Below are 18,307 nucleotides of genomic sequence, written 5' to 3' on the forward strand. Positions count from 1 at the left end.
GCAAAACTTTCACATATATTGTCTTTAAAAAAGCTACAAAAAGTATGGGGAAAGAATGTGGCACTTGTCACCATTTGAGTTAATATCTGCCTTAGTCTCCAAGCAAAATTTGCTAACTGCTGTGGATGCAGAAGATCTTCCCTTACCACTGAATTTTACCAAAGGTAAGATATGTATCTTTCATGGCAAAGGGTCTGAGTGGCTCATGATTTAACAACTAGTTGAAGTCTGAGAAATCTGCCACAATTAATTGTGTAATTATAACTATTTCGTTGACAGAAAAAAAAATCATAAACTTTTTTACTTCATATTTGTGATCTATTTATAAGCTTTGATTGAAGTAGAATTACATTATACTTCACCATCACTGTGCAATATTGCATTATCTAATAATATTCTATTTATAACCGGCTTAGACTACATTACAATATTCAGAAATCTTGCTTTTGAAAAAAATAAATCTTTGTTTTTGTTTAATTGATAATAAAGGTTTAAATTAAAAACAGCTTTATCCTAAAAGCCCCGGCATTTGAGCAAAAAATTAACATGATTAAAAATGCAGCTCATAATAAGCTTTCAATTCAAATAACACTTATAACACATATCATTTAAACTCTAAATATGATTTCTTCTTCCGAGCAGCTACATGTATATGCCAATATATGCCAATATTTATCCTAAAGTAGTCTCTCATGTGTAGAATTCTGAAGAGAACTAAACAGTAATTTTTCATCGACCTGTAGATCTAATATACTTTATGATGTCTTGTCACTTTTTTGTGCAAATTACTTAGGGCTAAATATACCCGGGACCTATATATACTAGGTCCCTGAATATACTAATAAATTAGGTTTGTTGAATATTTAGGGCTATGCAAGGAAAGGCCGGGACAGATATCAAAAGTGAAAGGATTTTTTTCATACTTTTGGTCGTAAATTTTAATCAAACTCATTGATTACAAAAATTAAGTAAAAGAAAAAATCCACGGGTGCAGCCACTGGAGAGAGAATATATCTATTTGAGCAATGTCTGTAAACAAGATATGAAATGTAGCTTGAATACAACTTTCTTAAAACTCCAAATCATATGGGTGTTTTCATTGGATGATAAATTTAGATTATACCACCTTTCCAAGTTTGGTGGAAAATACATAATAATATTCAGTTCTTTGATATTCCATATTACACTGTATGAAAAGGATGAATTCATCAATATGCATTCAATAAAGAGTTGTAAGGACAATTTTATGAATGTTTTAAGCGATTCAAGAATAAAGGCATGGACAAAAAATCACTTGATTAGCATTTCTTTATTTCAAGGTCATTTGAAGGTCAAAAATTGTCATCCAATGAAAAACCGTTTTACATAGCGATATTTTAGTTGGGTATTTCCTTTGTGCGCCATTTTAATTTTTTCAGCCAAGCCGATAGACAGGCAAGCAGATACAAAGACCCAGTGCTTTTGTTTGTTTTCAAAGAAAAACTTGAGAAAATGTCGGAAGAGAAAAAGGTACCTTTGCGAGGAATTTATGTTTGTTTATTAGTCGATGTACATTCCCGGGGACCATCGCACGACACTCCTTCCCGCGTTGTGATTTGAACAATGCTGTTTTCATTTTTCCATGTGATCCAAAGCCACGCGTATTGACCTTAAACTGCCCTAAACGAAAAACTTATTGAATTTGTTTAGTTTATTTACAGAAAAAATGTAAAACAAAATGGGTTAAGTTCAAATATCAGTAAACGGGTTATATTCTTGAGGAAGATGGGTGAAAGGAAAGGAGGGGGGGGGGGGGGGGGCTTTCACTGCCTTTCAGTACCCCTAGTTGCGTGTTCATGTACAAGCAAAAAAGTTCTGTTAATTACTTGTATACATGCGTAGTTTAAAGTATGTTTAAAGTGTGTTTTCTTATACTAATAAATCGCGAGATGGTTAAATGTTACTCTACAGTTTGGCCTTTTTTGTTTAACTAGAATTTCCATGAAAAAAAAGTAAAATATTTTATGGGAAAAAAACTTCTTGAAAGGTCTTCTTTTTTAGCCCAATTCCAATGATTTATGATTTGCATAAAATTTTCTTTTCTTCAGATGCTCTAGACAAAATGACTAACTAATTGTTGAATACCAGGGATCGACACTTAATTTTTACACCATAGTTGTCAGCAGGGCTAACCATTTTGAATTTCTACTAGCCCTGTTCATGTATTAGTTGTCTTTGCCGAGTCGCGAAGCGACGAGGGGGGTAGGTGCGGGAGGGGGTTTCCCCCTCCTGCTGGTGGGGGTACGGGGGGCCTCCCCCGGAAAATTTTAAAAATAGAGATGCCAAATCCTGCATTCTGGCTGTATTTTGGGTAGAAATTATATGCCACTCTATGACTGTACCTTAGACATTCTTCTATTCGAAAAAGTCCACATATATAATCATTTAGGGTATTTCGAATCACCTTTAAATTTTACAATTTTGACATACAAAAAAAATAATTATAAACGTTTGAAAATAGATTTAATAATTATTAGATACATTGTGTGTAATTGATAATTATTTTTGTTGCTCTGAGTGAGTATTTAGTAAAATTCTTAGTAGCCCTGCAGGGCAAGTTTAAAGGCATGTTTGTTAGCATAGTTGCCAACTGACCCGATTTCGTCGGGTTACACCCGATTTTTCGACCCTTAACCCGATTATTTTTTATCACCCGGCGGGTCATGCTTTTCACCCGATTTTTGCCGATCAACCCGAAAATCTCCCGATTTCCGGATTTGGTTCGTAAATTAGATTGCACTTTTAACTTCCAGTTACAACCCAAGCTTGGATCTACGTAAACAATGCCGATGGCTATGCTCATTAGGCCGTTTACCAGTTAATTACCCTGGAAATTATGAGTGCAGGTGTAAACAATTAACTGAGAGTTGTTAAGACAAATCAAAGTTTGAAGTCAATTTAAAATGGCTTCCGATAGAAGTAGATCGTTATCAGGGCCAGCAGGAACAAATTGAACCAAGAAAAACGCAAAGAATATGTATTTAGGAATGTTGGAAAACAACTGTCATACAACATTGTTGTACAATAAATTCAAGTGATCAAAGATTGTTAGGCCTACCTGTACATCAAATACATATTGCACGTGTTAATTAAATCCATTAAGAGAGACAAAAATAACTTCAAAACCAAAACGAGTATATTTTCAAATTTATCACAATTTAAGCTGAAAAGGCTTTCTTTAACAAAAAGTACACTTATTTCAGGTCAGTACTGAATAATAAAACCTTCAATGCTCTTTTTTAACATCTAAATTTAATCAAAATTGAAGTTATTCATTTTTTGTCTTTGTACTTGTAAATTAAAGCCTTTTTTAAATAAAAGAATACTCAATACACTAATACTTGTATATTATACATAATAATTATATATATATAATATAATTTAATCATGGTGAATGTCGTTACGCGCTATGACCAGATTTTTTACTTTCCAAATCTGGTCATGACCAGATTTTTACATGTCAGAGGTTGGCAAGTATGTTTGTTAGCCCAACCTCAATATTCAGTTGTCCCGGGCCAGCGGGCTACCGTTAGTGTCGAACCCTGAATACTGTACAGTGGGAAATTTGAGTAGGGTGCTAATTTTTTCTTATTTTAGCTGTTTGAAATAGTCTGCCAAAATTTTAAAACTGTTAAATACACATCCTTGTGCATAAGTACTAAACAAATATCTGTATGTTGTTTAAGAATTTATCTCTCAGCTGTTATTGTCTAGGTTTTAATCAAACTCAGTATAACACAAAGATTCACATTCTGAGAACTCATGTAGAAGATGAAGTTTTTTCTTTTACAATGCCATTGAAATTTGTGTCAACCAAAATAAGTTTCTCAAAAATTATTTTCTTACCTTTGAGCAAGCAAAATGCCAATTTTCTAACCCACCAAGGTTACCTGATACATTATGAACATATTAGCAAAATTTTAATCAATTTCTATGCCCTCTTTACAAATTTGTGCCATGGAAGTTTTCATTTCACACTTGATTTGTGATATCTCTGCATCATAATTGCAAAAAGTCACTGTTGAACTCGGATAACAATGTAAGTAATTTTTAGGGCTGCCACGATTAACTGAAATATTGCTTAACTGAGATACGTTTTGCCGGGATTTCGATTCTATTCAGGTTTGATTTTTTCATACTAACATTTGCTGTTGTTACGCGCATTCCGAATGGTTAATCGGAAGAAATGATGGCAAATCATGTTAAAGTAAACAAAAACATGAAAATGGGCATGAAGAAGTCGACAGTAGACTACTTCCACCTTCCATTTTCGACACAAAGATGGTACAGAGGATAAATAGATTTACTAAAAGGCAACACCCATCAGCCACGTAGTTCTGAATTTAGAGGAACACAGTGCTGCAAATTTCCGTGTTTCTCTTTATTAATATTGAGATCGTTTTGAATGTGAAATAATTATTGACATTCTTGTTATGACAGTTATGTGGTTAGGTGTTTTGATATCGTATTGGTGAATCAAAAATTTAATTCACAGCAGGGATCTTACCATTTCTATTGTGGCCAAACAGCCTTTGTGAGCAAAATACCAATACTTTTATGTTTAGCATAATAAGGCCAGGTAAAATTAGTCTTTAGATTCTCATCCTAATTTGCTAAAAAATTGGGGCGGGTGGGCGGATTTTATTTTTTATTTTTTATATTTGTTAATTTATATATAGGCCTAAGTATCAACAAAACAATGGACGCCACGTACACATTTTTTTTTCATTACCTTAATGCAAATATGAATACCGTATAATCCCTATTTACCGCCCCTACCCCTATAAGCGCCCCCTTAGGTCTTTTTCAATTGTCAGGAAATAAGGGCCCCCTGTAAGTGATTAAAATCAACTGGAATCGTTTTAAAAAAAAAATGAAGAAAGTGAGAATGAAATTTGTCTATCATCCAATTTCTCAGTGGAAAATGAACAATTTAGCATAATTTGGGTGGTTTATCTTCACTGTAAGTAAAGTTAGACATTATCTTTGTTTTTTCTTGTATTTATTTTTATTTTCAAACAATTTTTTGAAGTTAAAATATGTCATTAAATATGATAAAGAAAACACCAAAATAACCGCCCTCTTTTTGCAAATTTCTAAGCGCCCCGGGCGGTTAATAGGGATTATACGGTAGATTTAATTCTTTTCATATTCTTTTAAATATTTTAAGAAAATTTTTGCTTTAAAAATTAAATATTTATTGTTAATTAACAAGTTATCAAGTACACATTATACGGCACACCCTGAACAAAATGAGGTAGGGATGCGTGACTTTTTATTTTGCAAAATCTATATAAATGTTCTAATAATTATTCTACTGAAAAATCTAGGCCTTCTCATAAGTCTGTCTACGATGTTGTAGATTTTGTTTATTTCAAAGCAAAGTCACACAGCTGGAGATCGTTATATATAACTTGACCAGGTGTCATTTTACTCGTCTATTTTTACTTAGTTACAATCTCTCTACATACTCGCTCCTGCCAGTGATGGTATCTATATGTGTTTATGCTATTTTTTCTTCTCTGCCTTCTCTATACTGACAAATTATCTTTTCCTTACACATTTAAACTTCTTTTATTGCCGATTTTTCTCCATTCTTCACATGGCGTTTTTGCTATTAATAGCGACACGCGACTTTTAATACAGACGGGAGATAACTCTTAAACTTTGAACCAAATTCTTACTGAATAAAAATACATGAAAATACCCAAAAATCAAAATAAAAAACATCGGGGCGGGACATTTTGAGAGGGACGGGCGGGGATGAGAATCTAAAGATTAATTTTATATGGCCTAATTAATATAGAAATCATTGGTTTTGTTTGAAAGATTTGTTTGCATGTGTCATCTTTTAAAACCAATGACCAGCATTTTTGTTAATTTGAATTTCCGACATTTGATTCTTGAGTCATACTTTGTAATTAGAACATTAGGTATTTTCTTTGTTTTCTTGGCTTTACATTCCATTTTATCTAAATAAACCTTATAAAAGTATTAATCATTATTTATTAAAGAATGTCATATGATTATGATGATCAAAGATTACAGATTTTATACAAAAAAATAAAAAAAAAAGATCTATTTCGAACCGAAATTATTCGAAAATCGAGGTTTTTGTTTGAACCGAATCGATTCGAAAATTTTCTGATTTGTGGCAGCCCTAGTAATTTTGTCTGTGGGCACACCTAAATTTTTATTCGAAAATTATTCGGAAACCACCCTTGATTTGAATCTTCTACAAAAAACCCACTTTTGTATTCCTACCAAAAAATGTTCAGTGTTTTCCCTAAGAACCGGCAACCAGCCAAATTGACCGCTTCAATTGACAAAAATGCCGCTTTGAAATAACAATTTGTTGTAAGGTCCACAGAGATTTTGTTCATAAACCTCATACCCTAGACTTTTACAACTGATCTCGAACCCTTTACTTTGAAATAAAAGGAAAACACTTGTGTTTATGGAACCTTTTCTTGTTACAATATTGTGACTGAGGACTAAAATTTAAAAAATAATAATTTTCATACATTGGGTATCAAAATCCTCGGAAAGATGAAAAATAAAATCATAGTTTAATCAGAAATTTTGATGCAAAAAGATGAATTTTTTCTACCAAGTGGACTGAAACTTTATTTGGACACCAAAAATGAATGTAGGCTTGTAAAACTAGTTAAGCTGGTAGCCCATATTACCAATGAGAATTGAAATGTTACTTGCAAACAGCTGCAATGCTCTAAGATAAAATAAGTTTGAAAATTTGTGAAGATTCAAAAACCTATAAAAGTATCGACATTTCATGATGTAGCATTCTTACATTAAAGAGGCTGGGGGTGGCAGCCATTTTCAGACTATTTCAATCTCCTTTAAAAGAAGAGCTCCATATAAAGATATACAAAAATGATCAAATTTTAGACTAAAATATATGAATTTTTTCTTTGCCAAATGATAGTTGACAGCTTAGGATACCGTATCTAAAAAAAATAAGTTTAATCTGGTGGTTAGTTTGTGGTTAATCTATGACCCCCCCCCCCCCCCTCCCCAGCCTCCTTAAAAAAAGAGCTACAAATAAATTGCATGTAATATCAATTTCATTTTTTTTAAAATTATAGGACGAGATCAAGCCAGAAAGCAGTGAACACATTAACTTGAAAGTCACAGGCCAGGATGGCAGTGTAGTACATTTTAAGATAAAGAAGAACACGCCTTTGAGGAAGTTGATGTCTGCATACTGTGACAGAGCTGTGAGTTTTACATCTTCAGGTTTTTTGGCCCCCATTTTACCAAAGAACTTAAGATTAACATATAATTTGGCAAATAACTTTCTCTCTAACATTGATTTAATATTTTCAAAAAGACTTAAGAAATATAATGGTACATGTATTGTACAAAAATTGGCACATTAAAATTTGGGTATCAATGTCTGCGCCAACGATGAATCCCAGAGCCCACTTTTAAGTACACAGTAGTTTTATGATAGTAATTTAACTGAATCATTGATTGATTAATTTTACAATTTATGGTATTCAATCCCGAATAGCAACATATTCAATGAAATTGAATGCATAAAAAATGTGTAGGTGTTGAATACTCTGTATATTTAGACACAAATCCCATTTATTACTATTCGCATTAAGGGTGGTATGTGTCCTAATTTATGACCTTAAATTTTGGTAAGAGTTCCCCCTTGTTTTTAATTACATGTAATAAAAAAATCAATTAAAAAAAAAACTTATACGAGCAAAAAATTATTTAAAATTGTCATTCTATGGCTAAATGTTTAAATACATCTTTCCACTGCAGTATTTAATGAAATTCTTATTTGAATTTTTATTTTCAAAAAACGCTTTTTCCTATAGACTTCAATGCAATCTTTGTTAATTAATTAATGCTTAATTAGTGAAATTTCTGAAACTTTTTCAGGGTCAATCCTTTTCTACTTTTAAATGCTTTAATTTAATATCAGAGTGTTATGTACTAGACAGCCATTTAATGGTAGAGAATTTGGTCCAATTAGGGATGGAAATCCTTAAGTTATTGGTCTTTGTAATGTTGCAACTGCTCACTAATAATTATACCCCACACAACTAGTTGCGGGAGGTATAATGTTTTTGACCCGTCCATCAGTCAGTCCGTCAGTCAGTCAGTCAGTCAGTCAGTCCTCTTTTTTTTGTCAGCGCAACTCCTCATAAACCGCTGCACAGAATTTCGTCAAACTTTGCAGGTATTTAGGACACATTGTGTAGATGTGCATATTACCAGGAAATTCCGATTCCATTATTTTTTCCGGGAATTTCCGCACTTTTTAACTTAGGCATTTGGCCATACCTTGAATATAGAGATGAACAGTTTGTCAGCGCAACTCCTCATAAACCGCTGCACAGAATTTCGTCAAACTTTGCAGATATTTAAAACACAATGTGTAGATGTGCATATTACCAGGAAATTCCGATTCCATTATTTTTTCCAGGAATTTCCGCACTTTTTAACTTAGGCATTTGGCCATACCTTGAATATAAAGATGAACAGTTTGTCAGCGCAACTCTTCATAAACCGCTGCACAGATTTCGTTAAACTTTGCAGATATTTAGGACACAATATGTAGATGTGCATATTACCAGGAAATTCCGATTCCTTTATTTTTCCGGGAATTTCCACACTTTCCAACTTAGACTTTTTGGCCATATTTTGAATATACAGATGAACAGTTTGTCAGCACTACTCCTCTTAAACTGTTGTACATAGTTTCGTCAACCTATGCAGATATTTAGGACATATTCCATTATTTTATCCCAAAGAGTTTTGCCTATTATTCAAGAAAATTTCTCCCCCCCCCCCCCCTCACCCCCAACCACTTCAAATTAATGTTTGGATTTGTATAATGCCAAGAAATTTTGATTCCATTATTTATCTAGAAACTTCATTCCACATTTAAATGTCCTCATATGCAAGACATTTTGATGTGAAGATTTTTTTGCAATTATTGCCGTTTTTGATCTATACTATGTATTTAAAGTGCACTAGCTGTGCCTTTCATTATGTGTTTCACAGTCAAGTTTTTGGGGAGCGTGGGGTATGTGAGCTAGCTCACTTTTTCTTTCATTTTATTATGTAGGACTGTGCCAATAGGACTACTGAATATATTTTGTTCACAACAGAATCAATTCAAAGGAAAAAAGAACAGAAAAGGATAGCTATATCGTACTATAGAATATTGTTTCTTCAGTTTTTAATTGCTGTTTGTTAAAAATAAACTTGATAGATTTAAAATTGGTTTCATCATTCAATTGTAGGGGTTAAAACTTGGTGTTGTGAGGTTTAGGTTTGATGGAAATCCCATAAATGAAACAGACACACCTTCAGGGGTAAGTACTTGGATTTTTTATAATGTAGTTGTGTATATTTGATTGCATTGTTCATTTTAGCATTCAGAATGAATTTACAATTAGTAAACAATTTCGGCATACTGAATTAATTTTGCAATGCAAAATTTTATACTATTATGAAACAAAACCTTAACATGCAATGGATTGCATGCTTTTCTAAATGATAAAAAGAAATTTTGTAAACAATTTAATATCTTTCCTTTTACAATTTCAGTTGGATATGGAAGATGGCGACAGTATAGATGTATTCCAACAGCAAACGGGAGGCTTATTGTGAGATAAACACAAAACAAACAATGTAGTGTGAGTGATTAAAGAAAAGTGGAGACAAAAAAAATGATGGTGCCTGATCTTCATATTTCATCTCATCTTGTTTATAATTCATCATGTTCTTCATTGGCACCAGTGTGACTGATGGCTACTGCAAAGAAAGCACCTCCAGCAATCATGGAATGTCCACTCTCAGTGTGGCCAGCTTGATTTGTTTTTATGTTCTGTATATAGTTTATAGACATTTTGGTTAAAAAAAACAACATACTGATAAAAACTATAGAGACTTGATTATTATACTAAATTTGATGGGCTCCTTGGGAACTTCGGAGTGACTGTCCAATGCTTGTATTATGTGAATTTATGTTTACCTCATTATTATTTAGAACATTGAAACCCATCTACTACTAAACTCTGAATCAAGTTGAATTGCCCATCTAGTCTTATTAATCAAGATTTTGTATCTTAATTCTGTTTTGACAAAGATCATCTATCCCAATGTTCCCAGTGAGTGATTTTAATGTTTTAATGCTTGTTTTCCTATAGTATATATCTGGTGTCTATGTTTTAACTCTTGTACTTTAGTAAAGCTATTGAAATATTTCCCGAGTCCTGTCTGACTATGAATTTTAAGAGTGTTATAAGAATATCTCTGAACATTATAGAAACACAGGGGCCAGAAACGGAGACAAAATCAGAGAGCAGTCGATGTGATGGTTGTTATTTTATTCATTAACATGATTGTTTGCAATATGTTGTAAAAAAACAGTGTAATTCATTTCTCACATTTGTCAGTAAAAGTATACAAGTTTTTAAAGGCTTTCATGTTTTTGATTTACAAGTTTTCATAATTTTTGGCCTTGTTGGGGAATTTATCCTGTTCTTATCTATTGGTGTGATTCATCTGAAAAGGGTACATAATGTTTTATACATGTACATATATAAAAAGTTTGCTAAGAGTCCTTCCAGTTTAAGTGAAATTGGATCATGTTGTTAAGGACTGTTGACTGTACAATATGTTCGAGTGTACTTGAATAACCACAGGATTTTTATGCCAAGTAAATCAGTCCTGGAACATTTCTAGCTGTGGAACATCACACGAAATTGTTTTCAACCAATTTTGACAAGAGTAACATGTATGAGGAAAAAGTAACATATATGATATCCCTGTCTCAAGAAATGAGGGTTGTGGCCAAAGCCACTGAAGATCGTGCAATCAGGCTGTCAGTTTTGTCTACATGATTATCATGAGGACCCCTCAACTAAAATTTTGACATATTTGGCCCCTGGATGTAGACTCCATGGTAGGGAAAAAATTATCATTTTGAAATTGAATTGTTGGCATATTTATTATCAATACATGATTTTTTTTTCTGAAATTTTCTTGGATCTATTCGAAGTTAAGCTCATGAGGCTTTAAAAATGTCTGAAAATCTCCACACAAAACAGGCTAACTAGTACTAACAATTTGAAAAGTTATGGTCAATTTTTAATTTTTTTTTTTTAAGTGAGACAAACTCTAAGGTCAAATATTTTTTCACCCAATGAAAGGTCTTGTCACAGTGAATACACATGTTAAATATGAAACCCCTTGCACCATCTATTCAGAAATTGTTGTCCAGGTTAAATTTCAAGAAATTTTTGTTTCACGAGGTCAAACCCCAAGTTCATTGGGTCAGATATGATGGTAGCCGAGGAAAGGTCTTGTTATGAGGAATACATCTGTGAAATATGAAAGCCATAACCCCACCCACTCAAAAGTTATAGCGAAGGTTAAAGTTTTTGCAGACAGAGACAGGACAAAAACTAAGTACATGTACCCCTGAATTTTCAATTACTGGGGCATAAATAAAATTGATGTTCATTTAATATTTCAGATACTGTGAGGTTTAGAAACCTAGAAATTTTAACACATCTTATGGCCTTAAAACATTTTTTTTTAAAAAGTAGGTAAATTGACCCACTTTTTAGGTCACCTGAGTAACTCATGAGCAAGAGTGCCTCTTCCAAAATTGTGAATTTTATGGCCCCAGGGTCAGGGGTTCTGGTGTTGGGGGGGGGACTCTATTGATTATATAGTGAAAATGAATTTATTCTTTGAAAATCTTCTTCTCTGCTTCTGGGTATCAATTAAATGAACTAAGTACATAACAATGATGAGCAAGAGTGCCTCTTCCGAAATTGTGAATTTTATGGCCCCAGTGTCAGGGGTTCTGGTGTTAGGACGGGGCTCTATTGATTATATAGTGAAAATGCATTTATTCTTTGAAAATCTTCTTTTCTGCTTCTGGGTATCAAATATACAAACTAAGTATATAGTTCTGATGAGCAAGAGTGCCTCTTCCAAACTTGTGAATTTTATGGCCCCAGGGTCAGGGGTTCTGGTGTTGGGGGGGGCTCTCTTGAAAATGGCATGAAAATGAATTTATTCTTTGAAAATCTTCTCTGCTTCTGGGTATCAATTAAATGAACTAAGTACATAACAATGATGAGCAAGAGTGCCTCTTCCAAAATTGTGAATTTTATGGCCCCAGTGTCAGGGGTTCTGGTGTTAGGACGGGGCTCTATTGATTATATAGTGAAAATGCATTTATTCTTTGAAAATCTTCTTTTCTGCTTCTGGGTATCAAATATACAAACTAAGTATATAGTTCTGATGAGCAAGAGTGCCTCTTCCAAAATTGTGAATTTTATGGCCCCAGGGTCGGGGGTTCTGGTGTTGGGGGGGCTCTCTTGATTATATAGTGAAAATGCATATATTCTTTGAAAATCTTATCCTCTGCTTCTGGGTATCAGATAAACGAACTAAGTACATATACTAGTAACAATGATGAGCAAGAGTGCCTCTTCCAAAATTGTGAATTTTATGGCCCCAGGGTCAGGGGTTCTGGTGTTAGGGCGGAGCTCTATTGATTATATAGTGAAAATGCATTTATTCTTTGAAAATCTTCTTTTCTGCTTCTGGGTATTAAATATACAAAATGGTCCAAGTGTATATATTTATGATGAAGAAAGGTGCATCTAGCAAAATTGTTTTTTTTATGCCCCCCTGGGTCGGGGTGGGGGTGGGGGGGGGGGTGTTACATAGTCTGAAACTAAATTAATGCTTTGAAATCTGCTCTTTGGTATTAGTCAACCATTTTATGATAAAATTTGCAAAATTTTGAAGTATGTGGCCCCAGGGTCAGTGGTTCTTTTTAGGTGAGGTGCAAAACTGGTTAGAAAGTGGAAGTGCATTTTCTCTTTGTTACTCTGATCTACCTCTGGGTATTATGTAAATAGAGAAAGCATGCTAAGTTTATAATTATGATAAACAATGGTGCCTCTTTCAAAATTGTGAATTTCATGGCCTCTGGTTTAAAACACGAACCACAGTTAATTGTTTGAAAGTTGTTACACAATACTCAGGTGACCTATAGGGCCCGTAGGCCTCTTGTTGAATTTTGCAGGCATTCTCAAATTATTTTAGAGGCATATAATTGAATACTTTTGAAGCCTATGATCGTCAAACTTTGCCAGTTTAAACTATAAGTGGGTCGCTGTAACCTACATATACTTCTGAAATCAAATAAACATGTATTTCAATTACTAATTGGCTTTGATTCATCAAAATATGACAGTTGATGCATCTTTGGTCCTCAGTATGTCAACTGAAAAGTAAGTCACTGTGACCTACTTTTGAAAATTTATTGCTGGTATTTTAGATATTTATTAGTTGGTGCACAGGGGCGTAGCCAGGCGTACGTTTGTACGTAAAAACGTCCACATCATTTTCCAAAAAAAAGATAGGAGAGGAGAGGGAGACAGGCGTAATACTGTAAAGCGTACTCATCATTTTTGCAAAATATTAGTAAATAAAAAATAAATGAAAAACAACAGAATCAGTTTTAGGCGGAAAAGTATTATACACCTCACTGAAATCAAAAGATTTTCCCGGATTTTGGTTTACTATCGAATATTGCTGATATTTTTTCTAAGTGTAAATACATTCTTAAAGTTTACTATCGAATATTGCTGATATTTTTTCTAAGTGTAATTACATTCTTAAAGTTTCTCTGTTGTAGATGTCACACAATAAAACTCCAGTCGGTTCACTTAAAACAAACGATAATTTTATTTAATGCCAAAAATTTCAATTTCTATTAATGGTAATTAACTTCCAACCGCAATGCTTAACTTCTGTAATGATATCCCCCCTATTTTAACCTAATATCGGATTCATGCGAGACTTCAAGAATCATAATTCAGCTTTATGTATGAACATCAAAAATCGAAAAAAAAATTGTCAAATTTTGTTTAACCTTAAAAAATAATAATAAGGCCTTAACACTACCTTAAAACCAGTAGTATATTTTACATGTTTTTTTTAATTGTTGAAAAAAAGTTTAAGATATACCAGATTTGTGAATATTTATGAACATTCAGTTTAAAATGTGTACAATGTTCATAGGTAATGTGCAAGAAAATGTGTTGAAAAGAATTCTTATGTCTTTGTTATTTTCAATCTTTAGAGATGTATTTTTAATATTAATGTAAGCCTGACTATCAGTCGATTACGTGGTCTGTAGACCTACACCAGTCAACCACTCGAACCAACTACCGTATGTTAACCATAAGTATTTTGTCGAGTTTCAAAAGTCTAAAATTGTTTTAGTGGGTTCGCTTTTGGACAGATCTTTTCTCATGTTTGAGTGACTGTCCGCATTTTGTACAAGGAAAAAACATACCTTAAATGTGGCTGCGTAACAAACTGAAAAAGTGTAAGAAAAATACTGCTAGTGTCAGAAGGGTCAAGCATGCACATCGAAATCGTCGAAAATTCATCAGACCCCCAGCCTATCCAGGCGTCCACATCACATGTACCCTGGCTACGCCCCTGGTGCATCTTTGGTCCTTGAAGTGTAGTAATAGGTCATGTTGACTTACTTTTCAGAATTTTATGCTTTGGAATGCTTTTAAGATTATATGGAGCTACTTTTCAGTTGACATACCAAGTATTCTGAGGACCTAAAATGCATCAACAACATTTGATGATCCTAGTACTTAAAGTGAGCAAAATATTGGAGTTATAATTTTTGGTCAACTTTGAAGTGACGTTGAGACCACACCTTTTGTTCCAGGGTGTTGCCTTGAAGAATTCTAAACCTACAGTATATCCTCATCCTTGTGTGCAAATTTGGTAATAATCTGCCAGCAGTCCTTGAGAAAATTTTTTAGTTTTATATAATTCTTACTGAATAACGAAGTACGGCTCATCAGCAGAAGCAAGTATGAAAAACACATGGCGAACCAGCACTTTTGTATTTATTAGCACTTCTGAGCCAAAGGTTCAAAGAGCTAATGCTATGGTCATTTGTGTGGTGTGAGTAAAATTTTTAGAATATGGTCCATAACTCAAGAGCCCCAATTATTATCAAATTAGTAACTGGGTATCTTTAGCCCAAGGGCTCCCTTTTAAATAAAAACAAGGATTGTTACCCTTAAAGAAAGGAAGATAATTAGGTAAATAAAACAAAAAGTACTGGTTGCTAAGAAAAGAAGGATATGGATAACGAACAGTATTCAATCTCAAAGTCCATAAAACAATACATGATTTATTCTTTGAAAATCTTCTTCTCTGCTTCTGGGTATCAATTAAATGAACTAAGTACATAATGATGAGCAAGAGTGCCTCTTCAAAAAATTGTGAATTTTATGGCCCCAGGGTCAGGGGTTCTGCTGTTGGGGGGGGACTCTTGATTATATAATGAAAATGCATTTATTCTTTGAAAATCTTCTTCTCTGCTTCTGGGTATCAATTAAATGAACTAAGTACATAACAATGATGAGCAAGAGTGCCTCTTCCAAAATTGTGAATTTTATGGCCCCAGTGTCAGGGGTTCTGGTGTTAGGACGGGGCTCTATTGATTATATAGTGAAAATGCATTTATTCTTTGAAAATCTTCTTTTCTGCTTCTGGGTATCAAATATACAAACTAAGTATATAGTTCTGATGAGCAAGAGTGCCTCTTCCAAAATTGTGAATTTTATGGCCCCAGGGTCAGGGGTTCTGGTGTTGGGGGGGGGGGGTCTCTATTGATTATATAGTGAAAATGCATTTATTCTTTGAAAATCTTATCCTCTGCTTCTGGGTATCAGAAAAACGAACTAAGTACATATACTAGTAACAATGATGAGCAAGAGTGCCTCTTCCAAAATTGTGAATTTTATGGCCCCAGGGTCGGGGTTCTGGTGTTAGGGCGGAGCTCTATTGATTATATAGTGAAAATGCATTTATTCTTTGAAAATCTTCTTTTCTGCTTCTGGGTATTAAATATACAAAATGGTCCAAGTGTATATATTTATGATGAAGAAAGGTGCATCTAGCAAAATTGTTTTTTTTATGCCCCCCTGGGTCGGGGTAGGGGTGGGGGGGGGTGTTACATAGTCTGAAACTAAATTAATGCTTTGAAATCTGCTCTTTGGTATTAGTCAACCATTTTATGATAAAATTTGCAAAATTTTGAAGTATGTGGCCCCAGGGTCAGTGGTTCTTTTTAGGTGAGGTGCAAAACTGGTTAGAAAGTGGAAGTGCATTTTCTCTTTGTTACTCTGATCTACCTCTGGGTATTATGTAAATAGAGAAAGCATGCTAAGTTTATAATTATGATAAACAATGGTGCCTCTTTCAAAATTGTGAATTTCATGGCCTCTGGTTTAAAACACGAACCACAGTTAATTGTTTGAAAGTTGTTACACAATACTCAGGTGACCTATAGGGCCCGTAGGCCTCTTGTTGAATTTTGCAGGCATTCTCAAATTATTTTAGAGGCATATAATTGAATACTTTTGAAGCCTATGATCGTCAAACTTTGCCAGTTTAAACTATAAGTGGGTCGCTGTAACCTACATATACTTCTGAAATCAAATAAACATGTATTTCAATTACTAATTGGCTTTGATTCATCAAAATATGACAGTTGATGCATCTTTGGTCCTCAGTATGTCAACTGAAAAGTAAGTCACTGTGACCTACTTTTGAAAATTTATTGCTGGTATTTTAGATATTTATTAGTTGGTGCATCTTTGGTCCTTGAAGTGTAGTAATAGGTCATGTTGACTTACTTTTCAGAATTTTATGCTTTGGAATGCTTTTAAGATTATATGGAGCTACTTTTCAGTTGACATACTTAAAATGCATCAACAACATTTGATGATCCTAGTACTTAAAGTGAGCAAAATATTGGAGTTATAATTTTTGGTCTACTTTGAAGTGACATTGAGACCACACCTTTTGTTCCAGGGTGTTGCCTTGAAGAATTTTAAACCTACAGGCTACTATATATCCTCATCCTTGTGTGCAAATTTGGTAATAATCTGCCCAGCAGTCCTTGAGAAGATTTTTTAGTTTTATATAATTCTTACTGAATAACGAAGTACGGCTCAACAGCAGAAGCAAGTATGAAAAACACATGGCGAACCAGCACTTTTGTATTTATTAGCACTTCTGAGCCAAAGGCTCAAAGAGCTAATGCTATGGCCATTTGTGTGGTGTGAGTAAAATTTTTAGAATATGGTCCATAACTCAAGAGCCCCAATTATTATTAAATTAGTAACTGGGTATCTTTAGCCCAAGGGCTCCCTTTTATATAAAAACAAGGATTGTTACCCTTAAAGAAAGGAAGATAATTAGGTAAATAAAACCAAAAGTACTGGTTGCTAAGAAAAGAAGGATATGGATAACGAACAGTATTCAATCTCAAAGTCCATAAAACAATACAAATTAAGAGCAGAGCAAACACGGACCTCCGAAACATCAGAGGTGGGATCAGGTGCCATGGAGGAGTGAGCATCCCCTGCTGACCCAATGGGCAGATTATCATAAAATTTGTACATTAACTTACACTGTGACCTGCTTTTGAAATTTTAAGGCAATGGGTACTATTTGGCTAACATTACAACCATCAAACTTTGTCATTTTATGCATCTTGGGTCCTCAGAGCATGTATACTGAAAAGTAAGTCACTGTGATACTTGCGGCTATAATTAAATATTTCAAGTCTTAATTGGTTAAGAATCATCAAACTTTGTCAGCTGATGCATCTTGGGTCCTTGGAGAACATCAACCTTGAAGTAGGTCACAATGACCTACTTTTTAATTTATATGGCTTTATTTAAATACTGAGTATTTTAGGTCCTTATCAGCTAAGAATCATAAATTGAGGTAACTTAGGTACTTGGAGAATGTCAACCAAAAAAGTAGGTCAGCATGTCCTACTTCTGAAATTTTATGGTTATATTAAAATATCATGGGTTCTTATTAGCTAAGAATAATCCAGCTTTTTCAGTTGATGCATCTTGGACCATGTGTCAACTAAAAAGTAGGTCACAGTGACCTACTTTTGGAAACACAAGGCAACGTATAAATACTTCAAATAATAGTCTTAAAATCATCAAACTTTGTCAGTTGAGGCATTTTTGGGTCTAGGAGTATGTTTACCAAAAAGTCTGAAATCTCGTAATATGGCTACATGTATATCTGAATATTTACGGTCACACATCTCTGGACAAAGGATACTCTGTGACATATTTGCGGTGTGGCTTATATCCCAAGAAGTTGACACACACTACACACCGCA

At 33.9% G+C, this 18,307-nt stretch overlaps 1 protein-coding gene across 1 annotated transcript; it reads left to right on the forward strand.

Annotated features, from left to right (window-relative positions):
- Positions 1-1,358: 1,358 nt before the first annotated feature.
- On the forward strand, positions 1,359-10,506 carry LOC134275720 (small ubiquitin-related modifier 2-like). Its single transcript, XM_062757999.1, has 4 exons — positions 1,359-1,509; positions 7,146-7,277; positions 9,327-9,398; positions 9,634-10,506. The coding sequence occupies exons 1-4, from the start codon at positions 1,492-1,494 to the stop codon at positions 9,694-9,696; spliced, it is 285 nt and encodes a 94-aa protein (XP_062613983.1). The 5' UTR covers positions 1,359-1,491; the 3' UTR covers positions 9,697-10,506.
- The last annotated feature ends 7,801 nt before the right edge of the window (positions 10,507-18,307 follow it).

Source organism: Saccostrea cucullata, unplaced genomic scaffold (genome assembly GCF_032062105.1).
Source record: "Saccostrea cucullata isolate Sc308-1 unplaced genomic scaffold, CSIRO_AGI_Scuc_v1 ctg419, whole genome shotgun sequence".
In the NCBI taxonomy this organism is placed as follows: Eukaryota; Metazoa; Mollusca; class Bivalvia; order Ostreida; family Ostreidae; genus Saccostrea; species Saccostrea cuccullata.

Coding starts and splice junctions, on each gene's coding strand:
- LOC134275720 (XM_062757999.1), top strand. Junction 7,278..9,326: donor CTGCATACTGTGACAGAGCT/GTGAGTTTTACA, acceptor ATTCAATTGTAG/GGGTTAAAACTTGGTGTTGT. Junction 9,399..9,633: donor AAACAGACACACCTTCAGGG/GTAAGTACTTGG, acceptor TTACAATTTCAG/TTGGATATGGAAGATGGCGA.